This window comes from Vulpes lagopus, chromosome 6 (genome assembly GCF_018345385.1).
Source record: "Vulpes lagopus strain Blue_001 chromosome 6, ASM1834538v1, whole genome shotgun sequence".
NCBI lineage: Eukaryota > Metazoa > Chordata > Mammalia > Carnivora > Canidae > Vulpes > Vulpes lagopus.
The window spans coordinates 2,010,748-2,037,147 of record NC_054829.1 but is presented as its reverse complement, the minus strand read 5'-3'; the positions used below and the strand labels follow the sequence as shown (position 1 = coordinate 2,037,147).

At 44.1% G+C, this 26,400-nt stretch overlaps 1 protein-coding gene across 2 annotated transcripts in view; it reads left to right on the top strand.

Annotated features, from left to right (window-relative positions):
* LOC121493186 (cytochrome c oxidase assembly factor 8) overlaps positions 1 to 25,567 on the top strand; it is a 36,075-nt gene extending 10,508 nt beyond the window's left edge. Inside the window, exons 2-5 of one of the 2 annotated variants that reach the window (XM_041758897.1) lie at positions 11,207 to 11,404; positions 12,511 to 12,574; positions 21,449 to 21,539; positions 25,198 to 25,567. In XM_041758897.1, coding sequence (XP_041614831.1) covers positions 11,207 to 11,404; positions 12,511 to 12,574; positions 21,449 to 21,539; positions 25,198 to 25,303 — 459 coding nt within the window. In that variant the 3' untranslated portion in view covers positions 25,304 to 25,567. Of the gene's footprint in view, positions 1 to 11,206; positions 11,405 to 12,510; positions 12,575 to 18,209; positions 18,389 to 21,448; positions 21,540 to 25,197 lie in introns of those variants that run through there. The other variant, XM_041758898.1, reaches the window with a different exon arrangement.
* The last annotated feature ends 833 nt before the right edge of the window (positions 25,568 to 26,400 follow it).

The following is a 26,400-nucleotide window of genomic DNA, read 5'->3' as shown; positions in this document are numbered from 1 at the left end:
TTTCATCTCAGATTCTAAACTTGTCTAATTTTCAATAGTAAGAACTTTTTAGTATTCAAATAATATGAATTATTTATGCCAAATGGAAATATTCTAATAGTGGAAACCAAAATACAAAGGAAGAAAAGCATCAGACATGGATCAAGTATTATAGGAGGTATGACAGTGTGTGTACTTTGCTCAAAATAATGGGTTGATGAGCTGCTAAGGTCAAAATAGAACAAAAAAGGAATACCGTAATTTTTAAAATTTCTAATAAGATTTCTAAATATCAAGTAATTACATTATGACTAATAGTCAATGTGATGTGAATTCATCAGAAGGAATAAAGTGATTTGTAATTTACTTTCAATTTATGAAAAACAGATTATGTTATAAATCTTTATTATTCATCTAACAAATAGTGATCCTGACTCCTACTATATAAAAAGTACTACATTAAGTATTGTGGAGAAATTAAAAAGTAATATATGATCACTCCCTATTCCAGTAAGAAGACACATACAAAATAATCCAAAATTTTATAAGAACGAAGTGCAACTTGTTACAGCTATGTAGTAGAAAATAGGGATTAATTCTAATTTAGTTGGCAAAAGAGTAATATAAAAAAAAGTAATTAAAAGATTTCAGAGCAAGAGGATAGGTAAACACATAGAAGTACACAATGAGTGAGTTCAGAGAAGGCAGTTGTCTGGTGGGGTGGGAGTTACCTAACGTAGTAACTGAAGCATCAAGAGAGGAGAATCACATTATGGAAGGGGAGTTGAGACCTAAGAATTAAATTGAAAATGAGAAATAGGGCAGCCCCGGTGGTGCAGCAGTTTAGGCCACCTGCAGCCTGGGGTCTGATCCTGGAGACCTAGGATTGAGTCCCGTGTCAGGCTCCCTGCATGGAGCCTGCTTTTCCCTCTGCCTATGTGTCTGCCTCTCTCTCTGTGTCTCTGAATAAATAAATAAAAATCTTTTAAAAAAATAAATACTTTTTCAGGAGGGAAGAACTGTTTTAGGAAGATATGACAGACCTATGTAGAGTAGTTTGGAGAACAGAAATAATGAGTTGAGGTTTAGTAGTATAAACAAAGAATTATGTGGTTGTAAATTAGGAGAGTAGGTCTGGGGATTAAAAGAAGGAACCACTGCTGGAGTAAAAACTACAGGACCTACTATGAATAATAAGGGAGATGGAGGAGTCAAACGTAATACTTAAGTCCCTACCCTACATGGTAACATTTAGTGATAAGATTTAAAGAAATTTTTATTAGTACTTTATAAATCTTCACACCGATTAAATGGTTTTTAGGGAACATGAGAGCAAGCTGGTTGGAAACACTTTTTTTTTTTTTTAAGATTTTATTTATTCATGAGAGACAGAGAGAGGCAGAGACAGGCAGAGGGAGAAGCAGGCTCCATGCAGGAAGCCCGACGTGGGACTCGATTCTGGGTCTCCAGGATCAGGCCCCGAGCTGAAGGCGGCGCTAAACCGCTGAGCCACTGGGCTGCCTGTTTTGAAACACCTTTAAAAATAACTTTGATGTACATAGAAAACTTTTTAAAAAATGCTACTAGTTACTTCAGAGCATCCCAATTACTTTAAAAGGGTGACATCTTAACATTTGCATAAGATTATCTAACAGAATCCCTAGGCCAAAAAAAAGAAAGAAAGGATATGCAGGATTCCAATGAACTCCTACAAATAGTTACTAAAAAATAAATATATATCTGCATGAGTAAGAGGTCAATGCCACAAACCACAATTTGTTAATATTGCATCAGGTTCTGTGCTGGGCACAGAGCCTGCTTAAGATTCTTTCTCTCCCGCTGACCTTTCCCATGTATGCGTGTGCTCACACTCGCTCTCAAGTAAATACATTAAAAAATATTTTTATTTTTCTTTTAATTTTTTTCTTTTAATTTTTAAAAAAAGATTTTAATTATTTGGTAGTAAGAGAGCACAAACGGGGAGGGGCAGAGGGAGAGGGAGAAGCAGAAGCAGACTCTCCATCGAGTGGGTAGCCTGATGCGGGGCTCAATCCCAGGACCCTGAGATCATGACCTGAGCCAAAGGCAGACACTTAACTGACTGACCCACCCAGGTGCCCCCATATTATTTTTCTAATACCATATACTTATGTTTGCTTCCTTCTAGAAAACGTATAGGAAACAAACTTTGCTCATTATGTTGATAATTTTTGAAGTTCTGTTTGGTTTCATCTATTTTCTCATAAATGTATTTAGAAAGGGACGCCTGGGTGGCTCAGCGGATGGGTGTTCAACTCAGGTTGTGATCCCGGGGTTCCGGGATCGAGTCCCACATCGGGCTCCCTCCGTGGAGCCTGCTTCTCCCTCTGCCTGTGTCTCTGCCTCTCTCTCTGTGTGTCTCATGAATAAATTTTTTAAAAATATTTAAGAAAACGAAACCATTCTAGGTGTGTGAACTAATAGTGTAAGCTGTGGCTGCCTATAGTGCTGAAGGGGAGCAGAATATGCTACTCTCAGGCAGGTCACTTTGGCGTAAGGGTTATTTTGAGAAATAGATGCTGGAAGGATGGTCTGACTCCTCCTGTTCTTCCAAGACTTCGGAGCTGAAGCTCCTGGTGAAAGATGCTCTCCCTCTCCCAGGAGGAGAGGAACCTTTTCACCAGGAACTGAAAGAAATCCGTAGGAACAGACCTTGATTAAAATAATTCTCAGCTTCCTCTAGTCTCCCATATATTTCAGTTACTTTTTCATAGTTGGTTATTTTTGTTTAACCTGTGTCTAAGCCGGTGGGCCCTGTCTGGGTCTTCATTTCCCTGTGGGGCTTGTGCACACACGAGACCTGTGTGCTTGTCTTGTGTGGATCTGTCTCAGATCAATTTAACTCTCAGGACTAGCTGCAGACGCCAGGGGGGCGCAGGAAGGAAGTTTCTGGCTTCCCCATGGTACAAAACTATAAGTATTCGAACTACTTTGTGACCACCATTTCCATAAACCATCTCTAGTAACCTGGTTAAGGTGGTGTGGAACCTATATGCTTTTTTAAAAAAAGGTAGTAGGGAATTGGGGTGACTGGGTCAGTGCATAATAATGGGGTCCAGCGCGTGGAGTGTGTGTGTGGTGTGTGTTCTAGTACCCACCTAGCACTCAAACCCTTCAGAGAAGAGAGCCACCTGTTTCTGTTTTCAGGAATTTTTCTAATAAATGGCTGTTACTAAATATTATATACTGGAAGTATATTAAAAGCAAAGATATATACTTAAACTATCACTTCTGTTTATTTTACTATATTTTACGATTATCTCTGCTTGTGAGGTTATTTATGACCATTGTACCTACATGATGGAAATACCATGAAATTGTGGATTTGTGAAATTATCTGTGGTGGAAGTATTTGCATCATGGAAATTCACAAATGTGCTAAATCAGGGCTTGATTTGTTGTTCTGTTGATTGTCTTGTCTTAGGGAAGTGAAGGAGAAAATGTTAGTAATATAGATTGAATTAACAAGTATATCTTGTTAATTGTAATATAAAAGTAATATAGATTGAATTAACAAGTATATCTTGTCTGTTGTAGCCCCAATTGAGGAAGTCTCCTAGTACTCAAAAACAAAGAAATTACTCATGTCATTGAAAGATAGGGCATGTTTCATGTTTATCCTGTCCTTTTTTTTTTTTTAAAGATTTTATTTATTTATTCATGAGAGACACACAGAGAGAGAGACGCAGAGACACAGGCAGAGGGAGAAGCAGGCTCCACGCAGGGAGCCCAACGTGGGACTCGATTCCGGGACTCCAGGATCACGCCCCGGGCCGAAGGCAGATGCTCAACTGCTGAGCCACCCAAGTGACCCTCAACTAACCTTTTTTGTCTGAAGTATGCCAACTAGATACTTGCAACCATGGGTTGGCTAGTAATAGAAGATTTTGGCAGAAATCAGTGAAAGAACTGCAATGAGATAGCACTTCATGCCTATGAGAATGGTTACAGTGAGAACAAATACACAGTAACAAGTGCTGGGGAGGACACAGAAAAATTGGAAACTTCCCTGTACACTGTTGGGGGGGGGTGCAAAATGGTGTTGCTGTGCTGGGAGAGTTTGGCAATTTCTCAAAAGGTTAAACATAGAATTACCATGTGACCCAGTGGTCCTACCCCTATGTATACACCCAAGAGAATTGAAAACATGTCCACAGGGACGCCTGGGTGACTCAGCGGTTGAGCATCTGCCTTCGGCTCAGGGCGTGATCCCACGGTCCCGGGATGGAGTCCCACATCAGGTTCCCTGCAGGGAGCCTGCTTCTCCCTCTGCCTATGTCTCTGCCTCTGTCTCTGTCTCTCATGAATAAATAAATAAATTCTTAAAAAAAAAAAAAAAAGAAAAAACGTGTCCACACAAAAATCTGTGCATGAATGGTCACAGCAACACTATTCATAATAGCCAAAGGGGCAACTGGATGGGACAGCTGGTTGAGTGTCCAGCTCTTGGTTTAAGCTCAGGTTGTGGTGCCCCATGTTGGGCTCTGTGCTCAGCTCAGAGTCTGCCTAGGATTTTCCCTTCCCCGTGCTCCTCCTGGTAGTGCGTACACTCTCTCTCTCTCTCTCTCTCTCAAAAATAAAGAAATAAATAAAAATCTTTTAAAAAAAATAACCCCAAAGTGGAAACAACCCAGATGTTTTCAACTGATGAACTGATAAACAAAATGTGTGATATCCATACGATGAGGGGGCCTAAGTGGCTCAGTGGGTTAAGAGTCTACCTTCGGCTCAGGTCATGACCCTGGGGTCCTGGGATCAAACTCCACATCTGGCACCCTGCTCAGCAGGGAGTCTGTTTCTCCCTCTTCCTCTCCCCCTCCTCCTGCTTGTGCACTCTCTCAAGGAAATAAAATCTAAAAAACAAAATCCATACTATGAAATTTTGTTCAGCCCTAAAAAGGAATGAAGTACTGACAGGTGCTACAACGTGGATGAGCCTTGAAATCACAAAGAAGCCAGTCACAAAAGAGCACATGTTGTAACAATTCCATTAACATGAAATGTCCACAATAGGCAGATCCATTCAGGCGGAAAGTAGAGTATTGTTGCCAGGAGCTGGGGGCGGAAGAATGGGGAGTGACTGTTCATAGGGACAGGGTTTCTTTTTTGGGGTGATGACAAGGTTCTGGAATTGGCAATGCTTGCACACCTCTGGGAACATGCTAAAAACACTGAATTGCATAATTTAATGGGGCTAATTTTATAGTATGTGAATCGTTTCTCACCAAAGCCATAGTTAAAAGAATGAAAACAGTTTGTAAGAATTAATTGGTTATGTGGAAGGGTATCATTTTATTATTATTATTTGTAAAGTGTGTACCACACATCCTTATATTAGCATACTTGCAATCATATATGTCCCTCAGGCTTTTTTTTTTTTTTTCTTCGTCCCTCAGGCTTATTAAACACGAACCAGCACATGGCTCGGGGCAGTTCCATCGATTCATCACCACTGTCCCCATGCTCCTCCACTCCCAGCCACAGCAGAGAAAGGCTCCTGTCCTTTCTGCCCCAGAGTCCTTGTGTTCTCCCATAGCAGGCTTGAGCGGGGATCCCTCCTTGCATTCCTCCTGCTGCATCCTCATTGCGCTGGAAATGTTGCTTGAACTTCAGGGGAGGCATCCCACTTTGTGACAATTGTTACCACATCTTTAGCTCATTACAACTCCTTTGCAAGGATGGTGCATTTTCTATCAATCATTTTTTTTTTTTTTTTGGTCACTCAAATGTTATAACTTCTTTCACCTGATCTGTCAAGACTCTAACAGTTTGAGTTTTTAGATTTTTATTACTTTTTTGGGAGGGTGTAGGGGCAGAGAGAATCTCAAGCAGACTCTGCACCAGCATGGAGCCTGAGATCATGACCTTAGCTGAAATCAAGAGTCGTATGCTTAACTTGACTGAGCTACCCGGGCACCCCAAGTTTGAGTTTTTTTAAAAGATACTTTTCTTTAAAAAAAAAAAAAGATTTTTATTTATTTATTAATGAGAGACATGCAGAGAGAGAGGCAGAGACACAGGCAGAGGGAGAAGCAGGTTTCATGCAGGGAACCCGATGTGGGACTCGATCCCAGGACTCCAGGATCACACCCTGGGCTGAAGGCGGTGGTAAACCGCTGAACCAACCAGGCTGCCCTAAAAGATACTTTTCTTTTTCTTTTTTTTTTTTTTTTAAAGAAAGAATCTTTTCTTTTTTAATTTTTTTTTTATTTATTTATGATAGTCACAGAGAGAGAGAGAGGCAGAGACACAGGCAGAGGGAGAAGCAGGCTCCATGCACCGGGAGCCTGACGTGGGACTCGATCCCGGGTCTCCAGGATCGCGCCCTGGGCCAAAGGCAGGCGCCAAACTGCTGCGCCACCCAGGGATCCCTAAAAGATACTTTTCTAAGAAACATTTTGAAAGTCTGAGGAAATCACTTTTCAGCCTTTCCTGTTCATTAACTTATTCTAGATGCAGGGTGTTTTTTCAATGGTAACATTACCAATGCTGAGGTTAACAGACCACAGATTTTTGTTTTTATTTTTTTAAAGATTTTTTTTATTTGGGTATCTGGGTGGCTCAGTGGTTGAGCATGCCTTTGGCTCAGGTCATGATCCCCGGGTCCTGGGATCAACTCCTGCGTTGGGCTTTCTGCAGGGAGCCTGCTTCTCCCTTTGCCTATGTTTCTGCCTCTCTCTGCGTCTCTCATGAATAAATAAAATTTTGTCTCTCACGAATAAATAAAATAGATTTTATTTATTTGAGAGAGAGAAGGAAAGAGCAAGCACAAATGGGGGAGGTGCAGAAGGCGAAGGAGAAGTAGGGACCAGGACCTGGGATCATGACCTGAACCCAAGTCAGAGGCTTAACCAACCCAGGTACTCCAAGACCACAGATTTTTAATAATATATTACAAGTGCCAGTGTTGTCCTGAAGGAAGAGCTATAATGTAACTCAGAAACTGCCTACTTTCTCAGGTTAAGGAAAATATTTTTTTGCATGAATGGATGTGCCTGCATATTTTATAGTAGAACTTGGCCTGCTGAACTCACAGGAGTGATTTCAGAGCTGATAAAACCCTGAGATGCCCTCAGTGATCTCTGAACTGCTCAGTCTAAGTAGCTGCAGCAAGCTTTGTACCCCACGTCCCAACCAAACCTGCTATTTTCTTTATCATGTTCTAAATTCTTCCTATTTTTAGAATGCTTGGGAATTTAAAAAATTTAGGAAGGTCATAGCATCCAAGACAAAAAGAAATGGGAATGTCAATGGGTAGTTTTGCATGTAGCAATCTCCTTCAGTAATGTCAGGGTGTTAGGGCGCTTGGTATGTGTTGGTGGTGATTTGCGCAGCCTAAGAAGCAAAAACTAAGAAGCTGTGTTTTCTAAATAGTGCCTGGGGTGGGGGTGGGGAACATCCAAGTGGTTTAGCCGGTTGAGTGGCCGACTCTTGGTTTCGGCTCAGGTCATGATATCAGGGCCCTGGGATTGAGCTCTACATTGGGCCTAAGCTCAGCGTGGACTCTGCTGGAGAGTCTCGGGGCAGTCCCGGGCTGCCCATTTAGCTTAATTGTCAAGAGTTGAGTCCAGGGACAGGAGGGCTGAGGATTATATATGGAGCTGAGCAGATGTGAACTCTTGCTTGGGGTCTCTCCTTTCCCGTGCTACTCAGGCCAAGTCGGCTGTCACTAAGTGCTAGCCACATTGTATTTGTAAAATTATTAGCTATTCTACTTTTTCAAATTAAAGTATCAGTGAGTAGCCAGATACACAAGATCTACTTTATATTAAAATTTGCTAGGTCTGGGCAGCCCGGGTGGCTCAGCAGTTTAGTGTTGCCTTCAGCCCATGGTGTGATCCTGGAGACCTGGGATCGATTCCCACGTCAGGCTCTCTGCATGGAGCCTGCTTCTCCCTCTGCCTGTGTCTCTGTCTCTCTGTGTGTGTGTCTCTCATGAATAAATAAATGAAAATCTTTAAATTAAAAAAAAATAAAATAAAAAATAAAATTTGCAAGGTCTGCATATCTGTTCCCTGGAAGTTGCATCTTGTAATGGTGATTATGAAGTATTGAAATACCTTGAGTGAAGCGTCTTCCAAAGGGAAAAGAAATATTAATTATGTTCTTCTTCTTTTTTTTTTTTTTTTTGGTGTTTGTAGGTTTTAACCATTCTTTTAATTGACTTTGAAGTATAATTTGTATCCGGTAAAATGAGTACACACCTTTAAAGTGTACTTTTTATTTGTTTGTTTGCTTTTAAAGATTTTATTTATTCATTCATAAGAGATACACAGAGAGAGGCAGAGACATAGGCAGAGGCAGAAGCAGGCTCCTTGCAGGGAGCCCAATGTGGGACTCGATCCCGGACCCTGGGATCACGACCTTAGCTAAAGGCAGAAGCTCAACGGCTGAGCCACCCAGGTGTCCCTAAAGTGTACGTTTGATGAATTTTGACAAACCTGAGTTTTTGCAGTCACCACTCCAAGATCAGTCACTTTCACCCTCAACTCTGCCAACCACTGATGGAATATTTTCTAGAATGCCACATGGTGCATTTCCACAGCACATCCTCTTTCATGCCTGGCTTTTCAGTCTGTATGTTGTTCTAAGACTCATTGCTGTATGTCTCAATGGTTTGCTCCTTTCTGTTGCTGCTAGTTTGCCAGTTGTTGAGGCAGACAGGGCACGTGGGAGGAACTCTGTTGGAGGTAAAAGTCACAGTCAACAGAGTGTGTTTAAAAAAAAAAAGACTAATAACATAGAAGAGATTTCTGAGTTGAGTGGGTTCCAACCCCTCATGAGTTTTGGTTCCATTGATCTTTTAATAGACAAATGGAAAGCTAGTCTTTTGGTTACCCAACTGATCTTTTTATTTTTGTATGAAATTTATTGATTGATTTTATTCATGAGAGACACAGAGAGGCAGAGACATAGGCAGAGGGAGAAGCAGGCTCCATGCAGGGAGCCTGATGTGGGACTCGATCCTGGGACTCCAGGATCACACCCTGAGCTGAAGATGGCACTAAACCTCTGAGCCACCCGGGTGCCCTAGTATCACATTTATTGAAGCCCAGTTTATGTACAGTGACATTGACTGCTGATAGATGTATGCACCAGCACCACAATTCAAGAGAGAGAACATTTTCATCAGCCCAGAAAATTCCTTCCTCTACCCCAGTATCTGTCTTTCCCACAATGTCATATAGGTAAAATCCTATAGTAAGCAATCTCTTGATGTGGCTTTTTCAGTGAACACGATGTTGCATGTGGTTCTCTATTGTTGAAGAGTACCCATTGTGTGGATAGACAATACTTTGTTTTTCCATTCACCAGTGAGGGGGACATTTAGGCTGTTTCCAGCTTTGGGTGATTATAAATAAAGCCACTTTTAATTGTCACATACAGACTTTTGTGTGAACATATGTATTTGTTCATCTTGGATAAATGTCTAGGAGTAGGTTGTGCTGGATTGTATGTTGGGTTTATGTTTTAAAATGGGTAATGGACTGCCAGCCTTTTTCCCAAAGTAGCTGTACCGTTTTGCATTCCTGCCAGCAGCATGTAAGAGCTCACTTGTTTTACATCTTTTTAAAAAAATTTATTTATTTATTCATGAGACACACACACACACACACACACACACACACACACAGAGGCAGAGACACAGGCAGAGGCAGAAGCAGGCCCCATGCATGGAGCCTGACGTGGGACTCGATCCCGGGTCTGCATATTACACCCTGGGCTGAAGGCAGCGCAAAACCGCTGAGCCACCAGGGCTGCCCTATTGTCAGATATTTTTTGTTGGTTGTTTCAGCCATATTAAAAGATGTGTAGTGGTTTCTCATTGTGGTTTTTTTTTTTTTTTGCTTTTGTTTTTTTTTTTTAAGATTTACTTATTTATTTTATGATAGACATAGAGAGAGAGAGGCAGAGACACAGGAGGAGGGAGAAGCAGGCTCCATGCCGGGAGCCCGACACGGGTCTTGATCCCAGGACACCAGGATCGCGCCCTGGGCCAAAAGCAGGCTCCAAATCACTGAGCCACCCAGGGATCCCCTCTCATTGTGGTTTTGATTTGCATTTCCCTGTTTCTTTTTTTAAGATTTTAATTTATTTATTCATGAGAGACACACAGAAAGAGGCAGAGACACAGGCAGAGGGAGAAGTTGACTCCCTGCGGGGGGCCTGTTGCAGGACTTGATTCCAGGACCCCAGGATCATGAGCTGAGCCAAAGGCAGACGCTCAACCACTTAGCCGCCTGGGCACCCCTGATTTGCATCTCCCTAATGACTAGTGATGTTGAGCATGCTTTTATGTGTTTATTTGCCATCTATATATCTTCTAAAGAGAAAGTTTTATTTGGTTATTTTGCCCATTTTTAAATGTGGCTTGTCTGTTTTATTTTGTGGATTTGCTTTTGGTGTTGTATCTAAACAATGTTTGCCTAGTCTAAGGGTTGTAAACATTTTTTACTGTATTAGAAGTTTTATAGTTTTAGATTTTACATTTAGGTCTTTGACCCATTTTTTTTTAAATTTTTATTTATTTATGATAGTCACAGAGAGAGAGAGAGAGAGAGAGAGAGAGAGAGAGGCAGAGACACAGGCAGAGGGAGAAGCAGGCTCCATGCACTGGGAGCCTGATGTGGGATTTGATCCCGGGTCTCCAGGATTGCGCCCTGGGCCAAAGGCAGGCGCCAAACCACTGCGCCACCCAGGGATCCCTCTTTGACCCATTTTGAGTTAGTTTTGTTTACAGTACAAAGTACAGCTTGAGATTTTTTTTACATTTGGATGTTGAATTACTCTGGTGCCATTGTTGAACATGTTCTGTACAGTGTTCATGTTAATAATATTTATTATAGTTTTTTTAACTTAGATATTCTCTGACACATAGTCTTTTTTTTTTAAGATTTTATTTATTTATTTATAAGAGACACACAGAGAGAGAGAGAGATAGGCAGAGACACAGGCAGAGGGAGAAGCAGGCTCCATGTAAGGAGCCCGACGTGGGACTTGATCCCGGGTCGCCAGGATCACGCCCTGGGCTGCAGGCGGCGCTAAACCGCTGCGCCACCAGGGCTGCCCTCTGACACATAGTCTTAAAAAGAGGAAGCTAATGAGAGATTTAAGTAAACCTAGACTGTTCATTTTATAATACAAGGTATTTGTTTAGTTCATGCTCCTCCTGTGCATTTCGTTAAAGGTCTCAGGATTCTGCCCTCCGAGAAAATCTTGCCGTGACTGGATAGGACCCCCAGATAAACATTCAAACCTTCGACCCATTCACTTTTACATCCCGGAAAGCGAGTCACCGTTGGAACAAAAGCTAAGACAATTAAGACAAGAAACACAAGAATGGAACCAACAGTTCTGGGCAAACCAGAATTTGACATTTCGAAAGGTAAGCTTAGACCGGAGGTCAGAATGAGAAAGAAATAACACAGGTGGCCACTTGGGGGTGCTAGATCCTTAGTCTTTTCCTTTCTGGTACTTGGTCCTCACTTGGTCCCTCCCATCCTTCCTCCCTCCATCCTCTCTCTCCCTCCATCCTCACCCTTCCTTCTCTCATACATATATACAGATATGTGCATGTATGTATGCATATAATTTTTAAATCAATTTCGTAGCCATATATAAGAATTATCAGTCATCGTAAAATCACAGAGCTTGAGACTTTCAAGTAGTTAAAAGGAGTAGCAGAGCCAGAACTAGAATGTGTGTGTGTTTATGTTTATGAAAATATGGCTTTTTGGGCAGCCCGGGTGGCTCAGCGGTTTAGCGCCGCCTTCAGCCCGGGGCCTGATCCTGGAGACCTGGGATCAAGTCCCACGACCGACTCCCTGCATGGAGCCTGCTTCTCCCCCCCACCCTCTCTCTCTCTCTCTCTCTGTCACTCATGAATAAATAAATAAAATTAAAAAAAATTTTTTTAAATAAAATCTTAAAAAAAAAAGAAAATATGGCCTTTTATGATATGATTTCATTCTGAGAATCAATGTATTTTTTTAAGATTTTATTTATTTGTTTATTCTTGAGAGACACAGAGAGAGAGAGGGGCAGAGAGAGAAGCAGGCTCCACGCAGGGAACCTGATGTGAGACTTGATCCCAGGACCCCAGGATCACATTCTGTGCCGAAGGCAAGCACTCAACTGCTGAGCCACTCAGGTGTCCCAAAAGTAGAAATATTCTAATCCAGAAGAAATGCATTTAAGCTTTATATGTCCAACTGTTTGGGCAGGCTGTGTCACACAGATTATATTTATCTTATTCTGTGGGTTTATAAACAAACAGTGCCTCTCAAAGTTAATTAGGTATCTTGTTTTCAAATCTACTTCAAGCATGGGACTTTTAACCAAATTCAGATGACTTAAAGCAGGTTTGGAGATGAGTCCTTTCTCAGAAATCTCTATCCAGATTTTCCAGAATACTTCAAGCTGTGTTCTAGCCAAGGAAAGATGAAAAGATGAAGAAAAGGCATTCTGATTGTTGTCTTTCTTTTTTTTTAGGAAAAAGAAGAATTTATTCACTCAAGACTAAAAGCTAAAGGCTTGGAACTGAGATCTGGATCAGGTTAGTTGATTTGTCCTTTTTCTCCTAACATTGTGTCTGTTTCAGTAACTGCATGAGAAGATAAAAAGAAAGGATGTCAGGGGCTCCTGGGTCGTGTAGTCAGTTCTTGGTCATGATCTCGGTCGTGAGATCAGGCTCCAAATCATCAGGCTCCACACTCACTGAGGAGTTGGTTTGAGATTCTCTGTTTCCCTCTGCCTTTCCCTCTCTCTTAAAAAAAAAAAAAAAAGAAAAAAAGAAGAAGAAGGTTGTCAGATGCAGGAGAGAAAGCTCAGGGGGCAAGTTGTGATCTCCTTTGGGGTAGGTGCTCTTGAGTGTGTACTGCCCTCCTCCTGCTCCCTCCTTTCTCTTTAGGGAGAGGATCCCCCTCCTGATTTTAGGTCATCCCGATGGGTGACTTCCCTCTGACCTTTGGAATTCTGTCCTGGATCCCATGGCTTCCACCGCCTCTTTCTGTCCTGTACTGCCAGCTTCACTTCTGCATTCCTGACCTGAGTTCATGGCCCCACCTGCCCACAGGAGCTGCAGACCTCATAGGAGTCATCCTCAAAGCTCTACCTGCCCCCATTTCTTGACCAGGATCACCTCTTAAACATTTCTCAGTGTTCTAACCACCTCTGTCCTTGAAACACTACTTTAGTTCAGGCATTTTTTTTTTTTTTTTTAAGATTTTATACACACAGAGAGGCAGAGACGTAGGCAGAGGGAGAAGCAGGCTCTATGCAAGGATCCTTTTTTTTTTTTTTTTTTTTTTTAAAGAGTTTTTATTTATTTATTTTTTTTTATGATAGTCACAGAGAGAGAGAGAGAGGCAGAGACACAGGCAGAGGGAGAAGCAGGCTCCATGCACCGGGAGCCCGATGTGGGATTCGATCCCGGGTCTCCAGGATCGCGCCCTGGGCCAAAGGCAGGCGCCAAACCGCTGCGCCACCCAGGGATCCCTATGCAAGGATCCTGATGCAGGATTCGATCCTGGACTTTGGGATCATGCCCTGAGCCAAAGGCAGACACTCAACCATTGAGCCACCCAGGCTCCCCAGTTCAGGCCTTGGTTAATTCTGTGCCTACCGCAGGAACATTCTGATTGGTTTCTTAATCTCCAATCTTTGAATCAAGTTGGCAAACTTCTGAATAGGGTGAGATAGTAAATAGTTTAGTCTTTCTAGGCTGTGTGAGGTCTCTGTTTCAGCTATTCAGCTCTGCTGTTGCAATGTGAAAGCAGGCATGGAAAAATATATAGACTAATGGGCAAGAAAGTGTTGCAGTATAACTTTATTTACAAAATCCACATTTGGCCTGCAGGTAGTAGTTTATCAACTCCTGCCTCAAATTCATTCTTTGCAGTGTAGCCAGATGGTCCTACCCCCAATGCTGATTTGACATTCATTGCTTAGCTTAGGTGTTTAGACTCCCCGTGACTACAGAATGACAGCTGTGTTCTCGGTCTGGATCGACGGCCTCCCTGGCCCCTGCCTGTCTGATCTCTTTCCCATCTTGTCCCCCACACTGTATGCGTGATATGCCAGGAACGCTGTGCCACATTCAGTTGCCTCTGCCTACAATGCTGCCTTTTCTCTTTTGGTTAGAAGATCTAGTGCTCAATATGACCTTTATTCATTTCCTCCTGCTGTTGATATTAGGCCTGAATAACATTTCATACTGTTTGTTAAACAGATGTCTACTGTTAAAACATTATTCTGATGGAAAATCTGAAACCATTGGCCCCAAAAGCCAGGTCTGTCATTGAGCTAAACCACTGTCCCCCTCTCCCTGCCAATGCTTGGCCATGCCTGGATCTGTTTAGGATAAAGAGCTGGAGAAGGTGGAACTACCCTGATGATGATGGGCTCTGCTGTTGGCTGTCGACTGCAGGGACCCTATCAAGGCACTGTCTTGGGGGGCAGGAACTAGCAGGAAAGGGTGCCGGGTCCTAATAGTAAGGTAGATAATTTCTGCACATAATTTCAGATCCTGACTGTGCTGGGCACTATGCTAAGTCCTTTGCCTGTGTCATTTCATTTTATTTCCCACAGTGACTCAATGAAGTAGGTCCTGCTACTTTTGCCATTTTAGAGATGAGGAATCTGAAGGCAAGTTATTTAACCAAAATTACACAGTAAGTGGAGGGGCCTAGATTCTAGCCTAGTGACTTGGGTTCCTTGGGCCTGTCTGATGTCGCCTTGCCACAGTGGCTATTAGCTGACCCTGTGCTGTCCTGGCCATGGACTGAGGTCAGAGATGCCACAGCCCTCGGGGAGGGGCATGCCAGCCTTTTGAGTGTGTCATCAGGATCAGGCAGGGCCAGGGAGGCTGTGGGTCTACTTGGAGATAACCACTCTCTTAACAGATGGGAAAGGTTGTTTTGAGTGTTGTAATGAACACCACAGGGTTTCTATTGATGGCATTACTATGTACTGAAAGGCTGGCCTTAAATCAGATTTTTAAATTAATTGGATAATAAAACAGGAAAGAATGTATTGAGGAAAGGGACAGGTGAAGGGAAGTTCCCACTGTGTCAGCTTTTAAACAGTTTCCAGGCTGCAGTGATTGGAATATGGGGGGTAACACGGGTGTGTGGCCTGAGTGGGCCAGAGTACAGGGGTCTCGCAGGACTGAGGGAGGGGGAGGCTTATTTAATTAATGATAATGGAAAAACTACTTTTGGCCCAGAAGTAAATTTAGATTCATGGCCTCTATAAAAAAATGTATTTCAAATAAATCTAAAAGTTAATTATTAAAAATCAGTTGTTTATGGATTAAAAGTTAAATACATTGCTCCCAGTTGTATAAAGTTTAACAGAACTCAACTGACTCTCCATTGTCTGGAGAAACAATGATTCCTTAAGCTTGACAGTAAAGGTAGAGGAAGAGGAGAACATGAAAACTGACGTCTGGGGATCCCTGGGTGGCGCAGCGGTTTGGCGCCCACCTTTGGCCCAGGGCGCGATCCTGGAAACCCGGGATCGGATCCCACGTCGGGCTCCCGGTGCATGGAGCCTGCTTCTCCCTCTGCCCATGTCTCTGCCTCTCTTTCTCTCACTGTGTGCCTATCATAAATAAATAAAATAAATAAAATTAAAAAAAAAACAAAAAAAAAAACTGACGTCTGTATTGGTGAGGACTCCTTTTTCTTTTTAAGATGTTATTTATTTGACAGAGAGATAGAGCCAGAGAACACAAACGGGGGGAATGGCAGAGGGAGAAGGAAAAGCAGGCTCCCCACTGAATGGGGAGCCCAGAGCAAGGCTCGAACCCAAGACCCTGGGATCACGACCTGAGTCAAAAGCAGATGTTTAACCAACAGAGCCACCCAGGTACCTGTCTTTTTTTTTTTTTTTTTTTTTTTTTTAAGATTTTAAGCAATCTTTACACCCAGCGTGGGGCTCGAACGTACAACTGCTAAATCAAGAGTTGCATACTCCATTGTCTGAGTCAGCCAGGCACCCCCAGGAGGATTCCTTTTGACCTATCTTTCTGTAAAGGAGTGCGCGGGGGGTGGGGCGGACACAGTTAGCTCAGGCCCAAGTGCGGCCTGCTGTCAGCCACTGGAGCCAAAAACAGCTCTCTAGCCCACACCTCAGCCTTCTCTTGCTATAAATGAGCTTTCTCCACCTCTCAGTATACAGCCCTAGTTCAAGGACAGGGCTGGGGGAGAGGTGGGGAGGTGCCCTGGAATCAGCAGAGGCCAGCCAAGGCTCAGGGATTGTATTGAGTGAGCATGGCTACTCCTTTGGAAATGGGGCCTCGCGGCATCACAAGGACAGTGTAGACCAGGGGGCTGGACAAAGGGTCGGCGTCCAGGAAACAAGTGAGACACGAAGAGCAGATGATAGAACAGAGGTGCCCAGGGAAGTCTCGGGGAAGAGCATGAACCAGTTTGTAGAAATAACAGAGTACCTGTCGGTGAGTAATGTGACTGCAGGTTACAGTGTCATTGGAACAGCCCCCAGGCATCGTTTTGTGTTTACTGAATTCACGGGATGGCCGCGGTGAGCATCCTCCGAGCCGGTAGAGGTACAGTGCGGTACAGCGCCCGTAGGCGGTCAGTGGTGGGAGAAAGTTTCCAGCCCTCTTTCTGCAGCAATGTAGAAAAATGACTGAATTTCCGGTGCAAAAAGCAGGACACCAGGATTCTGGCTCTACCTGTCCCCAAATTAAGTCTTATTTGTAGGGCGGCGGTGCAGTGGGAAGATTCTTGTTTCTAATTTCTTTAGTTGCTAAAGTAAGTGTTCAAGCAGTGGGGAAGAGTACGCGCTGAGGTGGGATTACTTTAAGTCGCCTGGTATTTATGAGCCCCCTGGGTTTTCAGTGGACGTCTAGTGAGTTCGGCTCTTCCATCCGCCTTCCTCTGCTTAACTTCATTAAATCTCCGCAGCACAGTGCAGTGTTGGAAGGCACGGAACTGAATTACTTAGCAGACATTTCTGGTGCTTCTGCTCTATGCTGAGCTCTGGCTTTGGGGTGTTTGGACAAGACACAAACTAGACCGGCAGCTGGAGGCCGCACCACACCTGTCCTCAGAGCCTGCGGCTCCTGTGGTCTGGCCAGTACGTACCAAGGAGTGAGCGCTGTGTGCCAGGCCCCATCCTGCCTGTCATACTGGCTTCAGCTCCTTCTGTCTCAGGGCAGCCTTACGGTGTGTGCCGTTGTGATCCACGCTCCACGTACGAGAGGCGTCAACGTCTGGGCCGTCTGCCCGCGAGGGACGGAGCTCTGTCTGAGTGGGGCCGCCGAGCGCTGCTACTGGGGCACGTCTTTACTTCCTCACGTGCTAACGCGAGGCCAGAGAGATGCGCTGGGCAGCACATTCGTCTCCCTCCAGCACTCATTGTGCAGAAGACACTCATGCTCTCAGTCTCGGTGGTTCCTCGGGCTGCCTAAAGCCAGGGGCTCCGTTCCTTGGCGCCCTCACCGTGCTCCAGCCCTGCCCACCCTCCTCCTCACTCACTCTGTTCAGTCACAGCTGTGCCTCTCCGGACTCTTTTTTCCCTCCATGCTGATCCATGGCTTGGGACCCATTTTCTCTCCACTCGGCCCTGTGGGCTCTTACTCACCCTGTAAGACCCAGCTTAAATGTCACTTTCCCTGGGAAGCTTGGGCGTCCCTCCCCTTCTCAGGCAGCTAGTTCTCTTTCTTGTCCCACTTAGTATCTGTCTCTTTGTTGATTAGAAGTATTTGCCCAGTACTCTCCATGTGCCAAGCTAGGCACCAGGGCCTCGTAATGGATGAGACAGAGCTGTAGGCTTGCCCTTATGGAATGACATTCTAATGTGGGGTGGCAGCTTTGTGAATATGTGCTTCGCTTCACTCTTAGGGTGTGTCGGCCCCTGGAAGAAGAACAGGGAAGAGGGGGGAGTGGGCATTGTAACAGGGCATCTGAGAAGGCCTGCCTGAGGAGAAGGCAGCTGGGGAGATTTGAGAGAGAATTTTCTAGATAAGGGAAGAGCTCTCAGCTGGAGGTTTTGAGGAGCTGCAGAAGGCTGGGTGAGAGGAGTGAGGACATGCAAACACCTTGCTATTAGGCAGGCCCTCCATTATGATGTAGAGGGGATGTGTGCTTGTCCTCTCTGAGGGGGCAGACACACATTTGTGCCCTGTCATCTGAGTGTTTGCTTCCATGTTGTATGTGTAAAAGGTCAGCTACCTTCCCTCCTGCTTCTATGGAAACGGGCTCTTGGGTTACCTTCCCAGCTCTGTCTCCCCCAAATCCTGAAGAGTTGGAGCATTGACCTCAGCTGTGCAGCTGGGAAACATGGCCTTCACCTGGAGACAGGATCTGCAAGGGGGCAAGCATGCTAAACCAGAGGTAGGAGCTGGAATGTGGGCACCTCTGCATGTAGAGGAACCCCTGGGGACAGATTCTGGGCTCCCACAGAGATCATAGAGCCTCTTTGGGGCTTGAGGCTTCAGAACCAGAGTGCCTTCACTCTGAGCCATTGCTGTGTGTCCTGAGACTGGCCTGTGGAATGCTTTCTGGTCCCATTTCAGGGGAACCTGCTGCTGCCCTCATTGGCAGGCTGGTTCCTATCCTTGGTGGCCTTTTAAAATCTGATGGGGTAGCCCTGAGGGTGGGTGTCATGGTTGGCATCTCCCATCACACAGGGAGCACCATGGAGGTGGCCAGGTCAGTCCCTATGTGTCATTAGTCCCCACCAGCACCTAATGTGTTACCTGATTCAGTGGCTTAGAGATTGGATGGTTAGGCTGGTATTTACCCCAGGCCAGGGCGGATGGATGGGCTTTTGAACCAGGATGCATTCAGGGTGAGAAAGTATTCCATTTCCCTTACTCAGGTTGCTCACATTTCTTCTCAGAAGCTTCAGAAGGCATTGGAGTAGGGCAGCCTGGGTGGCTCAACGGTTTAGTGCCTGCCTTAGGCGCAGGGCCTGATCCTAGAGACCCAGGATCGAATCCCACATCGGGCTCCCTGCATGGAGCCTGCTTCTCCCTCTGCCTGCGTTTCTGCCTCTCTCTCTCTCTGTCTCTCGTGAATAAATAAGTAAAAAAAAAAAAAGAAGGCATTGGAGTAGACATAAAGCATATCACACATGATGTGCATTGGTAGGTGCACACCTGGGCTTGCATTAGTCACGAAGAAATTGAGCTACACTAGAACTATCCGGGTCTAATGATTGAGATGATAGAGGGAGGTCATTTTTCTCCCTAAGCCTCTTTTTTCTTTTCTTTTTAAAATATTTATTTATATGACATAGAGATCACAAGCAGGGAGCAGCAGGAGAAGCAGGCTCCCCTTGGAGCAGGGAGCGCAACGTGGGGCTCAGGACTCAATCCCAGGACCCCAGGATTGTGACTGGAGCCGAAGGCAGATGCCCAACTCACTGAGCCACCCTGGTGCCCCGCCTTTTTTCTTTTCTGAGCTAGAATTCACATGCCATAAAATTCACATTTTATTTATTTATTTTTTAAAGAGTTTATTTATTTATTCATGAGAGACACAGAGAGAGAGGCAGAGATGTCAGGGTTCCAGTTTCTCCATGTCCTCATCAAGATTTCTTACTATTTAGCCATCAAAAATTACAGTCTAGGATTATAAGTGTCCTGGTGGGTGTGTAATGGTACCTTACCATCCTTTTTATTTGAATTTTCCCTTATGGCTAGTGATGCTGAGTATCTTTTCATGTTCTTAGTAGCCATTTTTATGTCTTCTTCGGAGACAATAGGTGTTATTGAAGTCATTTGCCCATTTTTAAAATGGGTTATTCTCTTTTTTGTTGTCTTTTAAGAGTTTCCTACAGATTTTGGATGTGAGACCCATATCAGGTAGACGATTTGCAAATATTTTCTTCCATTCTGTAGATTGCCTCTTTACTTTCTTGATAATGTCCTTTGAAGCGCAAAAGTCTTAAATTTTGATGAAGTCCAATTCATCTATTTTCTCTTTGCTTGTATATTAGATGTCATATCTAAAACACACTGCCTAATTTGAGGAGATGGAGATATGCCCCTGTTTTCTTCTAAGAATTTTTTAGTTTTAGCTCTCATATTTAGGTCTTTGACCCATTTTGAGGTTGTGTTGGTGTATGGTATGATGTAGGGATTCAGGCACTTGTTGAAAAGGCTATTTTCCCTATTGAATTTCTGTTACCTTCACTGAAAATAATTTTTTTGCATTTATTTGCATTTATTGCTGGACTCTGAGGCCAGTATCAGTACCACACTATTTTAATTACTGTAGCTTTGTAGTAAGTTTTAAAGTTGTAAAATGTGAGTCCTCCAACTTTGTTCTTCTTTTTCAAAATTGTTTTGGCTGCTGAATTTCCTTGCATTTTTATATGAATTTCAGGATCTGGTTGTCAATTTCTGCCCAAAAAGCCAGCTGGGATTTTGATAGGAATTGTATTGAACCTGCACATCAATTTGGGGCATGTTGCCATTTCCGTGGTATGAAGTCTTAAAAATCATGAACGTGGGATGTCTTTCCATTTGTTAATGTCTTCTTTCATTTCTTTCAGCTGCATCTTATAGTTCAGTGTGTAGCTCTTACACTTCCTCTCAAATTGATTCCTAGGCTTTTTATTTTTTTTAATTAAAAAAAATTTTTATTTATGTATTCATAAGAGACACAGAGAGATAGAGAGGCAGAGACATAGGCAGAGGGAGAAGCAGGCTCCATGCAGGGAGCCCGATGTGGGACTTGATCCCAGGACTCCAGGATCATGCCCTGAGCTGAAGGCAGACACTCAACTGCCAAGCCACCCAGGCGTCCCTCTTTTATTGTTTTTGATGCTATTATAAATGGAATTGTTTTCTTTTCTTTTTTTAATATATGTTTTTAATATATATGTGTGTGCGTGTGTGTGCATATATGTGTATATATATGTACATAAATATATGCCCTATGTGTATACACACATGCACATACACTTTTTTTTTAAGGTTTTATTTATTTATTCATGAGAGACATGGAGAGAAAAAGAGGCAGAGACACAGGCAGAGGGAGAAGCAGGCTCCATGCAGGGAGCCCAACATGGGACCCAATCCTGGGTCTCCAGGATCACACCCTGGGCTGAAGGCAGTGCTAAACTGCTGAGCCACCTGGGCTGCCCCAGTTGTTTTTTTGTTTTGTTTTGTTTTTTTTTAATTACATAAACTCTGGGGCTTAAACTCATGACACCCAAATCAAGAGCTGCATGACCCCCAGATCACTGAGCCAGCCAGGTGCCTAGCCAGGTGCCCCTGGAGTTATTTTCTTAATATCATTTTTGGATTGTTTATTGCCTGGTATATAGAAAAATACAGTTGGTGTATGTATGACCTTGTATCCTGCAACCTTGGTGACCTCTGTTAGATCAGTAGTACTTAGTAGGTCCCTTCCCCTTAGGTCTTAATGTTTAAATTGAAATTAATTTTCAGGTCAAAAAGCAACGTTAGATGCAGAAGAAATGGCTGACTTTTACAAGGAATTTTTAAGTAAAAATTTTCAGAAGCACATGTATTATAACAGGTAAGTGTTTACTTTTTTCCTAAAATTTTGAATATCTTATCCATATTGGGTAGGATTATTTTCTTATCTGAATTTAGTGACATTCATGTTTATATTAAAGGTAGATGTTGCTGGAAACTTAGTTTTTACACTTCTAAATAAAATTGACAAAGATATTTGTACCCCTCATGCTTGGACAGTGGGTTCTAAACAGCATTTTCCACTAAAGGGAAACTGGGTTCCTTGGAGAAGCAGGTCTGGGGTGGGAACAGCACAAGATGAGTCGAGACACCCTGTGTCTGAAAGTGAGGAGGCTCAGAGACCAGCAGGGTCACATGAGAACAGCATAAGAGCCAACTTAAGGGGATCCCATAGGCCAAAGATGAGATCACATCGGCTGCAGAAAGGAAATGACCACAGTGGACTAAAAATATATCAAATATGCAAAGATCTTTGCAATCACGAGTATTGAAAAGGTGACAATCACCTCTGGATATTGCTAGGCTGCCAACTCATTATTCTGAAAATTGATGAATAAAGGAAAACAAAGATCACACACCTTTCCTGCATCGACTGTATTTCAGGGTAACCACATGAAGAAGGATTTTCTTTGTAGAAGGGTGACAGCTAATGCAGAAGGAGTGGTAGAGGTAGAAAATTAACATTTTCCAATGAAATAATGGGTCTGGGCAACAGTCACTCATAGCTGCTAAAACCATCAGGTAGGAAAGCTGGCGGGGATTTATAATGCATAGGCCAGGGTGATTGCTTTTGAACCCCGGTGCATCTTCTTGCTGTACACAGTGGGGCAGCTACCACTGCATGCCTCTGAGATGCAGGCTGAAGTACGCGATACCACCTGCGAAATGTTCTTATTAAAAAAATGGAGAGGAATCTAGGCAGACCTCCGGACTTATTACCAGTTCACAAGAAAAAGGTAAAGGGTGTATGGGGTGAGGAGTGAGAGGGGTTCATAGGAGACTGTGTTAAAAATGATAGCCTGAAGATAAATCCCAAAATGTTGGAGGTTCTGCGAGAACAAACGATCCAGTCTTTTTTTTTTTTTTTTTTTTCAAACGATCCAGTCTTAACAAGTAACTAGAATTTTAAACAGGAGGAGGATCTGCTTCAGAATAAAAGAGCCTTCATGCAGTGTGTGGTCCTTATTTGGGTCCTGATGCAGACAGACCACCTGTGAAAGATATTTTGTCAGAGGAAGTTGAATAGTGGCTGTATACCAGATTGTATCGATATGTTATTGTTCATTTTATCAAATGAAATGATGGTATTGTGGTTATGCATTTCTTTTTTTTTTTTGTGGTTATGCATTTCTAAAAAGGATTTCAACAATGCATAATGATATGTGTTTCCAGGTGATAGGCTATGATGTTTGAGATTTGATTTATTATTATTTTTTAAAGATTTTATTGATTTCTTCATGAGAGACACAGAAAGAGAAGGCAGAGACACAGGCAGAGGGAGAAGCAGGCTCCTCGCAGGGAAGCCTGATGTGGGACTCGATGCTGGGACTCTAGGATCACGCCCTGAGCCAAAGGCAGATGCTCAACCGCTGAGCCACCCAGGCATCCTGAGATTTGCTTTAAAGTAAGAGCAGCAGGGCAGTCTGGGTGGCTCAGTGGTTTAGCGCTGCCTTCAGCCTAGGGCGTGATCCTGGAGACCTGGGGTCGAGTCCCGCATCGGGCTCCTTGCATGGAGCCTGCTTCTCCCTCTGCCTGTGTCTCTGCCTCTCTCTCTCTCTCTCTCTCTCTCTCTCTCTCTCTGTCTCTCACGAATTAATAAAATCTTAAAAAAAGAAAAGTAAGAGCAGCAGAGTCAGGCAGGGCAGATAAGATCTAGGGGATGCTGGTAGTGGCCAAGGCTGGGCAAGCACAAGGGATCAGCACTCAGGCAGAGTGATCAGCCTGGCAGCAGGTGGGTAGTGGCGCTAATGCAGTCATGAGAGCCAGCTAAGTTACGCAGTCAAGCCAGTATTTGTTATATTTCCCCAGACGTTTGATTTTCTCCTATGGACCTGGAGCATGTTTGCACCACACCTCATCTCCAGTGAGCTGGGTGTGTGCTGTGCGGGGCTCAGAGCAGCGAGGACCAGCGTTACACAAAGGCAGGTGGCAGAGGAGCTACTGCGTTCCTCTCTGTGCCCACACCACATCCTGCCCCTGTCTTCCCTATAGAAATGGGAAAAGTTGAGGTTCCCTACACTGTGTCAGAGTGTTGGTGGAGTGGAATCTGGCTCTTCCTTAGTAACATAAAAACTTTAATCTTTTTTTTTTAATTTTTTTATTTATTTATGATAGTCACAGAGAGAGAGAGAGAGGCAGAGACACAGGCAGAGGGAGAAGCAGGCTGCATGCACCGGGAGCCCGATGTGGGATTCGATCCCGGGTCTCCAGGATCGCGCCCTGGGCCAAAGGCAGGCGCCAAACCGCTGCACCACCCAGGGATCCCAAAAACTTTAATCTTGATGAGACGGAAGCCTTTCCTTTTTGTTTAGGGCACTGCTTCCGGTTTATAACATCACTTATGTGGATAGAAACATAAGATTGTTCTTATGGGGACACCTGGGTGACTGAGTGGTTGAGCGTCTGCCTTTGGCTCAGGGCATGATCCCAAAGTCCCAGGATCAAGTCCCACATGGGGCTCCTTGTGGGAAGCCTGCTTCTCCCTCTGCCTCTGTCTCTGTCTCTCTCATGAATAAATAAATAAAATGTTTAAAAAAAAAAAAAAAGATCGTTCTCATGAGGAGAGGGGTTTTTCTATCCAGACAATACAAAGGCTCCAGAAAACAAGAGTTTTTACCTCTTGCCATTGCTTCTTTTGAGCTCTTAGTCTCTTTCCTTCTGTGCTGAGACCCACTAAATCCTTTGAGTCCATGTTCATTCATTAGCTCATTTGGCTGAGAAGCGTTGGTACTTATTGGCATCTCAGCGTCCCGGGGCTTAGCACTAAGGGTCTGGAATGTGTGCATTCCGTTGTGGAAACTTTCCAAGCCTGGCCCGTTCAGCAGTGGGTGAATTTGCAATTTTCGACATGTTTTGTACAGCAAGTAACTCATGGGCAAGTGAGCCCGTGACTGTGAACTCCATCCCAATATTTGTATGAGAAGCTCTGGAATTCTCTCTTCACAGATTTTGCAAAAGCTCAGATCATTTAGACAAAGAGGATGTGGAGCTTTATGATGTTGGCACTCGTGGTAAATGGACTTCTCATGATGGAATACTCTGTCATGTGCTTCTTATGCAAATAAGGTGCCAAACCAGGATGGTCCTCACTGAGCCCTGCCAGTTGTTTGCCCAGCGGTCACGCCCCCATCACTCACAATTGTCTCTCCAAGAATGCCATGGGACTCTGGAGGCCCCAGGCTTCTCTTTTGGAGTCTTTTAGCAAAAAAACAGAGAGGATTGAAGCAAATGGGAAAAGGTGGGGGTTGGGGTGCACTGGGCATTCACTTGTTGAGCCTTATTCTCAGCCTTAGGAAATTCTGGGGGTAGGAAGGAAGGCTGCTCCAGCCAGTTTAACTTAAACAAGGGCAGAAAAGAGACAGGAAAGGGGAGGGTAGTCAGGAGGACTTGCCTGTGGGCTGGGAACTCTCCTCAGAGGCCTGGGTGCTAGTCCTCCGTTACTGGGGTGCATCACATGTGCTTATCCTGTTTCTCTGTAGAGACTGGTACAAGCGTAATTTTGCCATTACCTTCTTCATGGGAAAAGTGGCCCTGGAGAGAGTTTGGAACAAGCTTAGACCGAAGCATAAGAAGAGCAGCACCTAGCAGCTCACCCTGACCCACCTCCAGCATGGGAGTTTCCAGGAGAAGCAGCTTCTCTGGGAGTCTGTTTTACAAGGCTCTAAACACCTGTAAGTGAACTGAGCCCCACACCTGCTTTATGGGAGCCCCTTGACTTATGTCAGCCCAGGGTGGCCTGGGAGAATGGCAGTCCTGTTGAGCTACAGGCCATATGACTCTGTCCTGACTGTGGATTCCAAGCTGGCCCTGGGTCGTGAACGTGGTATTAAATAAAACCCAAGCACTGTGTACCTGTGTTCTGTGTTTTTGAATTCTACCAATTTCAAATAGAACAATATAGGGCACCTGGGTGTCTCAGTTGGTTAAGTGGCTGCCTTCGGCTCAGGTCATGATCCTGGAGTCTCAGGATCAAGCCCCAAGTTGGGCTCTCTGCTCGTCAGGGAGCATGCTTCTCCCTCTCCCTCTGCCTGCTGCTTCCCATGCCTCTGTGCGTGCTCGCTCTCTCGCTCTGTGTCAAATGAATGAATGAGTGAATGTATAAATTAATTCAACTTGCTTGCTTTATTTGTTTATTCATTCATTCATGAGAGACACAGGCAGAGGGAGAAGCAGGCTCCATGTGGGGAGTCCGATGTAGGACTCAAATCACTCCCTGAGTCAAAGACACGCTCAACCTCTGAGCCACCCAGGCATCCCATTTCAGCATTATTTAAAATAGGATTGTATCAGGGTACCTGGCTGGCTCAGGCGGTAGAGTGTGTGACTCTTGATCTTGGGGTTGTGATTTCGAGCCCCACGTTGAGGGTAGAGTTTACTTAAAAAGTAACATTGCAAAAAGAAATAAAAATAAAAAGTAACATTGCTCTTCTAAAATGATGAGGGTCTCTTTGTATTACATTCTGGAGCCCTGTGACATGGGAGGGTCATGACAGTGCTGCCGGAGAGGACACCTGCCTTGGCAAGAGGGAACTGGCCTTTGGAGCCAGGTCTTATCAGTAAACGTATCCTCTGAGGACAGATGAACCACCTGAGAAACAATTTCTATTACTGTGAGTGAGGCATGATAATACAGTCATGATTCCAGATTTCTTCTGTGGCTTCTAAGCTGCTGCCAGCAAAGA